General features: G+C 38.0%; 1 protein-coding gene across 1 annotated transcript in view; it reads left to right on the top strand.

Annotated features, from left to right (window-relative positions):
• Positions 1 to 13,604, top strand: part of RYR2 (ryanodine receptor 2 (cardiac)) — an 814,526-nt gene that overhangs the window by 235,706 nt on the left and 565,216 nt on the right. The window contains exons 11-12 of the mRNA XM_006895387.1: positions 3,796 to 3,870; positions 7,220 to 7,376. Of these exons, the coding sequence (XP_006895449.1) occupies positions 3,796 to 3,870; positions 7,220 to 7,376 (232 nt within the window). The remainder of the gene's footprint in view (positions 1 to 3,795; positions 3,871 to 7,219; positions 7,377 to 13,604) is intronic.

The raw sequence follows: 13,604 nt of genomic DNA, 5'->3' as shown, positions 1-13,604 counted from the left end.
ATGCTCCTTGGAGTCAAGGATTCTGAAGCTTCGTCTGACATACTTTGGGCATGTTGCAAGGAGGGACTGGTCCTTGGAGAGGGACGTCATGTTTGGGTGATTGGAGGGGCGGCACAGGAGAGGAAGACCCTCGATGAGATGGATCGATTCTGTGAGTGGAGTGGTGGGAATGAGTGCGTTGAGACAGCCAGGTAGGCACAGGATAGAACGGCATTTAGGGCTCTTGTACGTAGGGTCACTATGAGTTGCAAGAGACTCGATGGCACATAACAACCACAAACAAGAACATGTTAAAAGTATACATTTTTATTTTCTATACAGTTATGGTGGGAGAAACCCAGTAACCATTGCAATAACAAAAAAGCAAAGAAAATGTATTTATTCAGCACATTGTATAAATGGAAAAGGCTAACTAGGTATATAAATGGGAATCAAATGAGGGCTATAAACTATATGGTTCCTCCTGAGACAAAATGGATACATATCTTTAGGAATTTTCCCATATTTGGAGAATGGATTGTGTCTTGTTCGTGTGTTACAGAATGGAGATGCTCACCCATCACCTATCTAGAACTTCTGAGACACAGCTGTTCTTAGGTGCAGTCCAGTCCATTACAACTCAAAGTTACTCTGTGAACAACAGACCCTAACCTTGACCTGTCCTGGGTTATCCTCATCATGTCTTATATGCTTGATCCCATCCTTACAGTCCCTGCATCAGTTCCTCTTTTTGAATGTCCTCCTCTCTTTCTCTGACACCACTCCCCGCCACCTTTCCCAGCATGATGTCTCTTTCCAAGGACTGGGCCCTCCTGACATCATGCCCAAAGTATGTGAGACAAAGTTTCACCATCTTTGCCTCTAAGAATGCATTATATACCTTTCTCCAAGATAGACTCGTTTGTTCTTTTGGCAATCCATGGAATATTTAATACTCTCCTCCATCTCTACAACTCAGTGGAGTTATTTTGTCTTCTGTAATTTTACTTCATTTTCCAGCTTTCAGATGAATACAGAGAAATTAAAACAACCATGTCTTGGATTAGACATTAAATTAAAGACATTAGACTTTAAGCTCTAGCACTTTGGAGAGGTTTTTGACAGATTTTTCCCAATGCAACTCATCTTTTTATTTTTTGAGTGTTGTTGCTGTGATTGTTGATTGTGGGCACAGATAAGATGAAATCACCAACAACTCCAATCATTTGTCTGTCTAACATGACGCTTCCTATCAGTTCAAGTTTTGTTGTGTGCCCTTGAGTTGGAATCAACTTATAGCTGACCTTCCAACAGGTTTTCAGACGCAATAAATCATATGGGAGAAGATTGCTCTTCTTTCTCCCCCTGAACTGATGATAAATTTGAACAACAAGCCTTATAGGGAGTATATTTATTTTCTTGATATGAAGATGTAATACATGCAGTTCTTATTCTGGACTGTTGTTTCCCTCATCTGTTTTAATGCAGTGTACATCATTTATCCCCTCTTTTTTTTTAGTTTTCCCCACCCCAATTTCAGTCCTGTTTTATAACAGTGGCATTATATGCAGTATTTGTCCTTTTGTGACTGACATATTTCATTCAGCATAATGTCCTCCAGGGTCACCCATTTTGTATTTTGCATGAGTTCCTTGTTTTTTAGTGCTGCATAGTATTCCATGTGTGAATATACCACAGCTTCTCTGTCCATTTGTTGTTGTTGTTTTTTTTTTTTGATACATAAGAGCTGTATAGTAAAGTGGACTGGGGTGGGGGTGGGGAATTGTACAACAATGAAAGAATTTTTTTTTTTCAAAAAGAAAAGAAAACGGGGGTTGGTAGGGAGGAAAATGTGCAACAATTAATGAATGGAAATCCAACTTCTCTATAAACTTTCATTTAAATCTCTATAAAAATTGGTAATATTTGAATGCTTAACTACTGTATTACTAAGGCTTCTTTACAAACTCTAGTCTAATTGAAGTGGTAAGTGAATGTCCAGGGCCAGTCATGACAGAATGAATACATCTAGATTATTCATAAATTAAATATTCTAAGACCTATTAAAACTGTATAATTAATTTCTCTGTAATTAGGAAATAGTTAAAAGATTTATTAAATCATAATGATTATAAAAAAATAATGCATGTTGATTGTGAATAGACAGTTAATTACTCATATGCAAGGCCAAATTAAAACTGAGGAACGATAAAACAACCTGTGAGAGCTGGAGAGCACATATAGTGCTGTGTCTGTTTGTTGAAATATCTCAGTTGATATTCTGTCAATTTCTGGGACCTTATTTTTGGCCATCATCTTTAGTACAGCTTGAATGTCTTCCTTCATTACCACTGGTTCTTGATCACAGGCAACTTCATAAAATGATTCTGTGTTAGCCAATTCTCTTTGTTACAGTAACTGTATTTCCTCAATCTCCTTTAGCGGCTTCCTATATCATTCAAGATTTTGCCCATAAAATCTTTGAGAATTGTACTTCAAGGTTTGAGTTTGTTCTCCAGTTCTTGAAGCTTGAGAAATGCCAAGTGAATTCTTTCCATTTTACTTTTATGACTCAACCAGCTTCTTGTATGTTTCGTTACAGTACTTTGCTTTGTCATCTCAAGCTGCTCCTTGAAATCTCCTGTTTTCACTGCAGTATAAATTCCCTTTGTTTTGACCTCTATCTGTCCTCACTCAGAGGGAGCTTTGGTGGCTTTGTAGTAAAGAGTTGGGGTACCAACCCAAAAGCATGTGGTTCTAATCCACCAGCTGCTCTGTGGAGAAGGATGGGCAGTCTCCTTCCATGCGATTTACTGCCTCTGAAATCTTGCTAGAGGGTCAGCTGGGATAGCTTCTAACTCAGTGACACACAACAGCAACAATGTCCTAGTGCAATAATCAGAGTGTCTTCTGACATCCCTTTTGATCTTTTCTTTCTCCCCCGTCTTTATAATAATCTTCCTGATCTTCAGTCAGTGCTGCTCAGTGCATCAAATCTATTTTTTGAGGCAATTTTAAAATTCAGGTGGGATAGAGTCAAGGTCACATGTTGGTTCTCTTAGATGATAATGAGTGATTGGTGTATCGGGGGCAGCCTTGATGGTCTTAAAACAATATAAAAAGACTTGCACAAATTAGTAGAATTAATTAATATACATAAATTACTTTGCATATGTCTGATTTATTTTCAAATTTTTATTTTGAAAAATTTGACTGATGTAATCATGAAATCTGCTCCTGGAAAATTATTTTTGTTAATACTATATTTATGTTGATACACATATATATTTTTGTATATTATATATCTCTTAATTGTATAGTTTGTAATATATTACATTTTAAAGCTAGGTTTCCTTTTTTTAGTTGTACAGTTTGTAACATTTAAACATGAAAAACTAGTATTCTTACACTTTCTTAAAGTGTTTTCAATCTTGTAAATAATTTAGAACTCCAAATATTTCTGTGTGTTGTGTTGAATTAACAATATGTTAAACTAACCCCTAAGCTGCCTTCAGGGATTTAAGTTAAATGAATAAAATTACTCCTTTTATTTTGTTTGTGAGAAAGTGATAGAGCATGAGAGAATGTGAATGATAGACTGTTTCAATCAAATTATTATTCAGTAAAAGCTTACATTGGTCGCTATTGCTATTTATTTTTATTTCCAGCTTTATTTTCTCCTGCCAAATGGATGATTTAGCTCCTTAGCCAAAAACTTTCCACATTGGCTTTCTGTTTTAATTAGCTTGAACAATAGAGTTAAAAATGCAATTTATGTTAAACTAAAAAATTTGACCATTTTCTATTTTTTGACAGAAATGTTCTTTATGAAGGTGGTGCTGTATCTGTTCACGCGCGCTCCCTTTGGAGACTAGAGACACTGAGAGTTGCGTAAGTAAGAAATCATCATGTTCTTTGAGTTGTAAGATGAAATTCGGGTTGTTTACCTGTGACCTGTGTGCCTATGTGAAATAGCAGTGGCAACAGCAGCGAACAAGCAGATGAAGCTCTGAGAAGTTAAGTGGGAGTTTCTCTCTTCTCCCTTCCCTTCCTCCAACCTTGGCCTCCCTTTCATTAGGTAGAGCTAGCTGGAGAGATGAGTCATTGTTTGCCATTAAGTTAGAATCAACCCATAGCCGACTGGCCCTCCAGCAGGTTTTCAGAGATTGTAAATCTCAGAGGAGGGGATTGCACATCTTTCCCACAGCTGATAGATTAAAACAGTTTACCTTCTTCAGATGTATTTTTCCAGTATTTATAAATAATACATTTCCTTTTTGAAGAGTAGAGTAACGACTTTATTACTAAAAATCCTTTAACTTGCTGTTGCCAGTAGACAAATTTTATACCTATGAGAATTTTGCAATTTTATCAAGGTTTGTTGTTGTGTACCGTCGAGTCAGAACCGACCATAGCTCACCCTCCTCTCTGGGTTTTCAGAAGCAGTTAATTGCATGGCAGGAGACTGCCCGTCCTTCTCCTGTGGAGCTTACAGATTCAAACTTTGTGCTTTGGGATTGCAGTGAAGATTCAGACCACTAGGCCACCAGAGATCTCTTTACCAAGATTTATTGGTACATAATTATTAATTTAGTTGTGAAACTTCTCCATATTCATTTCAAGTCCGTGGAAGAATTAACTTCTTGCATGACTCTACTATTCAGTTTTCATGCTTGTTCTAAAGTAGAGATTCCAGGCTTGGAAGAGGTACACACACACACACACACACACACATATATATATACACACACACACATACATATACATACATACACACACACACACACATACAAAACACAAGGTATCTATCTATCTAACTGCCATAGTAGGTTTTCAGAGGCAGTTAATTGCACAGGAGGATATTGCTCATCTTTCTTGTGATATACGTGTATGTGTGTATGTGTATACATGCACACACATATAATATTTAGACATATATGTGTGTATACATGCATACATATTTAGATTCCTGTGTGTAGAGTTTATGTATGTATGTATGTATGTATATATGTATATAGTTAATATCAGTGAACGTACAGAAAGGGTTTTCAATGTTTAAAGTAAAAAACATTTTAATGACTCAATATTAAAACCAGTTTCCTATTTAAGAAAGTAATTATGAAAAATTTCACATCTTTACTACTTTTTATCTATTTGGTTAATTGATTTTGGTAAAATGTTATACTGTCTCCTAATAAGCTATCTTTGCATTTCTTTTCTTTTCTCTTTGTTCTCATATGAAAAAAAGCTTTATAACAAATATTCTTTTAGAGTATCCGTTTTCCCTGTAGGAGCTCTGGTGGTTTTACCTTTACAAAATATCTGTCTTTAGCCTTTTTATATTATTTTCCTTCAGTTTTAGTTTGTCTGGCATCAACTTTGCCATCGTTATTTTATTTCAGCATTTCATTGCATGGTAAATCTTTTTAACTAATTTATTTAATCTAATTTTATATACTCACTAATGTTCTGGGACCTAATGAATAAGGATCTTCATTGCCACCCAAAGGTGAACCGTTTGAATCCACCAGCTGCCCTGAGGGAGGAAAATGGGCATTCTCCTGCTGTGCGATTTTCAGCTTCCAAAAACCTAGTGAAGGGTCAGCTATGGGTCATTTCAGCCTCAGTGGTAGTGAACATAAATCTATAGCAAACATTGCCTTTTTGACATTTTTCCATGTCCTGTCGATGGCATTGATTATGTTCATCATGCTTTCCAAACATTACCACTGTTTATAAATTTTTATGTCACTTTTAGCACAAGCCTAAGTCTTTTATTTTTCCTCCTTGTCACCTTTGAGAACCACTAATAAACTTCTTCCATTTCCCTGTTCTAACTATTTCATATGACTAAGACCACATGGGGTTCCCTAGTGGCCTAGTCTGTAGGGAATTGGGCTGCTAATCCAAAATTGTTGTCTCTGGTGGTTCAAGTCTACCAGTGAACCTGAGGGAAGAAGATACACAGTCTCCTCCTATGTGATTTAGCAACCTCAGTGGAGGGCCAGCTGTGAGCTGACTCTGACTCCATGGCAATGACTGCTGTGTTGCCCAGGGCTGTGCTGACTAAAAGTTGTGGTATCAGAACTGGCCTCTGCCCGAGGAGTGCAGCTGTGGTCCTCATAGATAAAGCTGTATTATGTAATGTGGGACATATCTGCCCATATTGCATAATAAAGAATAGATCTTTTTCTATTATATCTGAAAGTCTTATTATTTAACAATATCAATTACAATTTCTTAATTTTATCTCTTTGTTAAAGCTTAATTTGCAGCATATACTTATTTTTTGTATTCTTCCTCTTTTACTTTTAAATAACTGATTTTTGGTTTTCATCAATTTAAAAATATATGTTGTTCAATTACATTGAAATTTAAAACATAAGGATAAAATTCTTTTGTACATAAATTTTATAAATATGCAATTTAATTCAAATATTCTTGTTATAGTATGCCTTCAAATTAGAGCCAATTAATAGCTCTGACTTTTTTAGTGGGTTTTCAGGGGTGATGAATCACATGGGAGGGCATAGCTCACCTTTCACCCACAGAACAACTGGTGAATTTAGATCACATGCCTTCGTTTGGTGATATAACTCTATCTGTAGACTACTAGAGTTCACTTTTTAATATGAATTCTAATTTATAGGTTACTCTAGTGGCTTGGTGGTAAGAAATTACACTGCCTGTGCAAAGGTTTGCAGTTTGGATTTATCAGCTTCTCCATAGGAGAAAAGTGGACATTCCCCTTCCATGCAATTACTGCCTCCCAAAACCTGCTGGAGAGTCAGCTATGAGTACTCAGCAAGTATTCATAGTATTACCAAGTATTACCAGTTGAATATAATACTATCATTTCCCCTTATCTATCCTGTACAAATATAACGCGTCTCTAAAATATAACTAGATGTTCTAATTTATATGTAATTGTGGTTATGATTAGCAGTTAACTTGGAATACAAGTCTCCATGTAGGGCAGTGTCTAAAGCCTTCCTTCAAAATCAGACACCTTAGCTTACACATCACTCTACTTATTATTAGGTGTGTAGCCTTGGGAATTAATCATTCTGGGTAATGATTTTGTTAATTATAAATAATTCCACCAGCATAAGTTTTTTGAGAACATTAGATAAAAATGTGTTTGTAAGCCATGTTTATTCACTGTCTCCATGTGCATCTTACTTGCTGTTTCTCCTGCTATTGTGGCTGTTACTGCATGTAGTACTCCCTGTTTTGGTAGATGGAGTGGAAGCCATATAAGATGGGGCCAGCCCTTCCGACTCCGCCACGTGACAACAGGAAAATACCTGAGTCTCATGGAAGACAAAAACCTTTTACTCATGGACAAAGAAAAAGCTGATATAAAATCAACAGCATTTACCTTCCGGTCTTCCAAGGTAAGACAGGAAGTATTATTTTGAATTTATGATAAGTCTATCCCTGTTGCATTTCCTTTGATGCTAAAAAATGCAAAGATTAAATGACCTGAATTAATGTATTTTACATGTATTTCTATATGTCCCCTTCCATCTTTTCCTGTGCAGTTAGACTTGTTCTTTAAACCACAAAAATGTATCCAGGTGTTCTATGTAGTTTGACATTCTATGATTAGTTACCTGTGACACAGTGGTCTGGCTCTTTATGCTTTTTTATGTATTGTCAAGTTGCACAGTCTCCATCTTCCTTGTGCTCTTGTGTCATTAAATATAAAGAAACTAATGGTCATTGAGTTATTTTTTTATTCAGGTGGTGACCCCATGTGTGTCAGAGTGAACTCACACTCGGGGAACGGTATTTAGTGATTTATTTTTCACATGTAGTCTAGGCCATTCTTCTGAACAAGATTTGAACCAATTCTTTCCAGTTCGGTTACATCCATTAAACTGTAAGTGGGACAGGCCTGGATTTGTAAAGTGTTTGCAGATTAGACAGTCAATAACAACTGTAACAACCAGAACAATGACATAAGTTTGAGAAAGCATATGCCAAGGCCTTCTGGAAACTTGGTTTCCATGTTGGAAAAAGAAGAGCAGCATGTTCATTGCATGACAAACCTATCTCTTGATTAGCAGAGTTGGAAATAGCAGTGCCCTGCTCAAAGATGGCAGCCAGCCCTACTACTCTGAATGTGTGTTGCTGTCCATAATTCTGGTAATAATCCTATCTCTTTGGAGTCTCTCATTCTAGAATTTTTAACTATATTTTTTCCTCTTTATTGTTCCTTTTCACCCAAAATTTAAAATTCCAAGTCTGTTTCTATTTTGCTGTGTCAGCTGTGACTGAGTTCTAAGAGATTGAGAACCTTGTTTCTGATGCACCTCTGGGTAGACACTCCAGCCTTGCACTAAGTAGCCAAGCTTAGTTATACTCTTTACATTTTCCAGAGGCTTCTTCTTGTAAACCAGATTGATTTCAAATATGTTTACATTGCTATTTACTCATGCAGATAAACCTGCTTATCACTATTGCATCATTTGTAAGAATGAAACATCTCAGAGACCTTCACATATTTAATGATAATTTTTCTGAACCAGTCAGTGAATAGAACAGCCATAAATAAGGTGACATCAAAGCTCAGGTGAATACCAGTCCTTCAGCAGAGGTTTTCAGTACACTAACACACTCCACATCCTAAGCAATTAAGTGTCTTAAGAAGAGTTGAGGCAGAATAAAGGGTATACTATCCACACAAAAAAGAATAGTTGAAAATCACATGTTCAATTTACAGTTGCTAATAAGTTGTTTAATGAGGAGAAGTGTGGCATTAGGATTGGAGGTAGACTCATCAACAGTCTGCGATATGCAGATGACACAACCCTGCTTGCTGAAACTGAAGCGCTTGCTGCAGAGGGTTAAGTATTGCAGCCTTCAATATGGATTGAAGCTCAACATCAAGAAAACAAAGATTCTCACCACTGGGCTAATTGGCCACATCATAATAGATGGTGAAAAGATTGAGCTTGCTGACAGCTTCAGTTTGCTTGGCTCTGCAATCAACACTATTGGTACCAGCAGCCAGGAAATTAAAGGATGAATTGTATTGGGATAGTCTGCTCTCAGAGACCTGTCCAAAGTACTGAAGAGCAACAATGCCAGTCTGGTGACTAAGATGTGCCTGATACAGGCCAGAGTCTTTGCAACTACTTGCTATGCATCAGAGAGCTAGATAATGACTGGGGAGGATAGAAGAAGAGTTGATGCCTTTGAGCTGTGGTGCTCAAGAAGACTATTGAATATACCATGGTTGCTAGGAAAACAAACACATTCATCCTGGAGAGGGTTAAACTAGGCTGCTCCTTGGCAGCAAGGATTCTGAGGCTTTGTTTGACATACTTTGGGCATGTTGCCAAGAGGGGCCTGTCCTTGGAGAGGGACATGATGCTGGGAAAGGTGGAGGGTCAGACAGAGAGGAGAACCCTTGGTGAGATGGACTGATACCATTGCTGTGGCACATCAGATGTCACAAAAACGGTGCTGGATGGGGCAGGTTTCAGATCTGTTCACAGCATCATAGTTGGAAGTAGTAGTTAATTTGATGGCACCGAATATCAAGAGCATGGCATATCATTGTATGCAAAGACCAGTTGCTATTGACTCTTCCTCAAGAACTGCACTCCACGAGGTATAGTCACTGGCTTATTTTTCAGAAGTAGGTCACTGGGTCTTTCCTTGGTTGTGCCTTTAGGTGGATTCACACCTCCAACCTTTTGCTTAACAGCTAAATTGATGTTGTCGTTGTTGTTAAGTGCTGTTGAGTCGTAGGCAACTCATAGCGACCCTGTGAATGAAAGTACTTGACACTTGTGTGACTTTCATCCTTTCTCCAGGCTCATAGGGTTTCTGGAGGCAAGCTATTTATGGAAGTGGATGCCACTCCTGCTTCCAACAGCTAATTACTTAACTATCACTTCTTTCCATTAATGTTCTTTCCATCTATGTATCTACATCTCTGCACCTCATATCTGTGAGGGTCTTTAGGGTATCTAAGCCTAGCAGCCTGCCTGGGACTTCTTTCACTTATGAATCTTCAAGGGCTGTCCCTGGGCTTGTCCTGGTAACCCAGGAGCTTGAAGTCCTACTATTCAGAAGTAGGACCCCCTCTTTGTCCTCCTCCTTGACTTCTTAAATAATTGTTCACATTCTCTGATCCCCTTTAGGCTGACAGACAAAGCTTAGCATTGTAGATATTGATCATTGCATCAGGCATCAGGATGATGAGTCACCTGCACTGAGAGCTGGACTGAGGGATGCTGAAGACACAGTGGGCTTATATGTCTCCACCCCAGACCACTTGGCCAGAATGGACACCTTCATGGCGAGCCAACCACCCTGGATAGCAGGGCTGCTTGTGGGAGATGTGCCCTCACTGGGTTCCACAGAAGGGAAGTCGCACTGGCAAGCTGCACTCTTCCAGGTCTGTGGGCTCTAGAATCCTACTGTGGATGTAAAAAGCTGAATGCTCATTCTGCCTTTCTCTTCCCATACTTTCTATGGAAATCCACATTTTCCATGAGATGGTTGAGCAAACTGTATATTGCTCCATTTATAAATACATCCGTAGATGCATCTGCAACTTTATCCACCAGTCCTAATAAATGTCAAAGGTGAGGATAATTTTTGTATTGTTTTTGTTATGTGCCATTGAATTGCCTGTGACTCATTGCGATCCTATGTACAATAGCTCTCAAGCCTGCTCTCTAACCTGAGCCAGTCTCACTGACTCTGACACACCTAATCCCATTGCCTCAGGTACTGTGCCAATCCATCTCATCCAGAGTCTTCTTCTCATGTGCTGACTCTCCACCCTTCCAAGTATCATATCCTTCTCCAAGGACTGGTTCTTCCTGGCTACATGTCCAAACTATTTGAGGTCGAGATTCAAAAGCTTTGCTTCCAAGGAGAAACTTGGTTTTATCCTTTTCAAGACAACTGTTTGTTCTCTTTGCAGTCCATGTTATGTTCAATACTCTTTTCCAGCACCAAAACTCGAAACTATCATTTTTTATTCTTTCATGCTTAGTTATTGTTCAGCTCTCTGAAGCATAACAAGTAATTGTGAAGACCATGGCTTGGATAAGGGACATCTTAGTCTCTAGACTGATACAGTTGCTTTTCAACACTCTGACAGCAGATTCTCCCCATGCAATTTGTCTTTTGATTTCCTGAATGCTAGTGCTAAGAGTATGATTGTGAAGCAGAGCAAGCTGTAATAGTTAACAAACTTCAGTCTCTTCTCCATCTATCATGATGCTGCCAGTTGGTCCAGTGGTGAAAATCTTTGTCTCCTTGATAGTGAGCTTCAATCCATATTGAAGATCACAGTCCTTGACTTTCTGCAGCAAGTGTTTCAGGTCCTCCTCAGTTTCAGCAAACAAAGTTGTGTCATCTACATATCATGGGTTGTTGATGAGTCTTTCTCCAATCCTGATGCCACATTTCTGCAAATAAATCTCAGCCTCCCATAGGAGCTGTTCCGTGTATAGATTGAAAAGGTATGGAGATAGGGCACATCCCTGATGCACTCTTTCCCGGATTTTGAACCACGCAGTGTATAGCAAATATAAAATAATAGCAGTGGATAAGGATGCATGTGTAAATTGGTTTCATCTTTTTTTGTCAGGGAGAAACATGTGAGAGGAAACAAACATCCAGCCCTAAATCATATTGTTGAGTATGATCAAGTTAGAACAGACTCATACCTGTCCCTCTAGCAGGTTTTCAGAGGTAGTTAAATGCATATGAGGAGATTGTCCATCTTTCCATCACTGAACAGCTAGCTGGTGGATTTGAACCACATATCTTTGAATTGACAGTCCTTACTACTCAGCTATATAAATGAATCAAAGAGTATACTGATCTGGAATGGTATTTGTGATAATATAGATGTACTGAGGCAGGGAAGCTGGAATATAATGTAGTTTGTGCCTTCAAGTTGGAGCCAACTCATAGTTGTCTGTCTAGCATGCTTCCAAGGCTTTTATAACAGGAGGAAATTACCCATCTTTCTCCTGTAGAGTACTGGTGAAATTGCCTGCCTGTGGGTTCACAATGCAAGTTCTAGCCATTAGGCTTTATGAATCTTGTTGGTTTTTTAAACCAACAATTATGTGTGAAGCCAGAAAGTGTGCCTATAAAAATGTGAAGTCAGGGAGAAGTTGTACATTTTTTTACATTTCTGATAAAGCTATGTTGTCTGTTAGAGTGGACCTATTTCTTTTCTAATAAAAAATATTAAAAGGGAAAAAACTTACCCATTGCACTTAATAGTCTTGAGCATAAGTTTTATATACATTTCTTACTTAATTCCTTATGATGGGTTCCTAAAAAAATTAAAATCGTGACTGAAAAGCTCTGAATATTTTTCCAAGCTGTAGACACATCCTGCCCAAAGCAATAGCCTTTGAAGCCTTGTTCTCAGAGCATCTCCTCTCATCTCCTGTCAGAGTTAAGAGTACAGCTTGTGTTCTCAGGGTTTCCTGGCTAGTGCTTCCTGTCATCTGTCCTCTGGAGTTCTCATTCTGGATGTTGACATTGAGTAATGTTACAACTTATGTAACAGGAGTGAGCACAGATCCCAGGGTTCTGTTTGAATGAAAGAGACATTGAGTTTATCTAAAGTTATCTCACTGCCTGGTTTGCTGTGCCATATTTCAGGTTGATAATAAGTCACTGCCATCCACTTACTTACTCAATTCATATTGGTAATTGCTTGTGACAATATGATCTAGGAGTTACATTTAGGGGAAAAAAACTTATTAAAGAAAGTAAAGTAATAATTTTAAGTCATTGCCAGACTAGATTGTAATAGTAACTCTATGAACAATAGCTCTGAAACCTGTCCTGTCCTAAGCCAGTCGTACTGTCTCCAGCATACCTGTCCCCATTATCACAATCACTTTGTTGCTCTATCTCATCCAGGATCTTCCATATTAATATATATTTAATTATAGGTAATTTTAGAAAGTAGTACAGAAATTCATTATGGGGAAAAATGAACATTGTGTTAATGTAAAGCCTGTACTTACACTAGGAATCAGGTGAATGGAGCAAGGGCAACACTGCATGGTTTGAAATCAAGAAAGGAGTGTGTCAAGGATGGGTTCTGTCTCCACACCTTTTAATTTGTATGTGGAACAGATCATTTGGGAGGCTGGGCATTATAAGGAGGAGTGTAATCAGATTTGGAGGAAGACTCATCTGCATTACTCAGATGACACAAAACACAAACTTACTTGCTGGAACCAAGGAAGACTTGCAACATTTACTGCAGAAGGTCAAAAACTACAGATTTCAATATGGATTGCATCTCAAAGTCAAGAAAACAAAGATTCTCACCACTGGACTAACTGGCAGCATCATAATAGATGTAGAGAGAGAGTACGGTGTGAAAAACAGTATACATGAACTTTGTATGTAAACCAGTATAAAATAAAATTTAAAAAAAAATAATCTTGCTCAAACCCACAATTGACACTAGTGGCCCCAGCAGTCAGGAAATTAAAAGACAAGTTTCTTTAGGAAGGTCTGTTGTCAATATTCATGAGAGATATTGGCCTATAGTTTTCTGTTTTGGTGGTGTCTTTTCCTGGCTTTGGTATCAAAGATATGTTTGCTTCATAGAATGA

This window comes from Elephantulus edwardii, unplaced genomic scaffold (genome assembly GCF_000299155.1).
Source record: "Elephantulus edwardii isolate Elephantulus edwardi_28Jun2011 unplaced genomic scaffold, EleEdw1.0 scaffold00166, whole genome shotgun sequence".
NCBI classification, from domain to species: Eukaryota; Metazoa; Chordata; class Mammalia; order Macroscelidea; family Macroscelididae; genus Elephantulus; species Elephantulus edwardii.
This window is presented reverse-complemented; position numbering and strand designations above follow the sequence as displayed.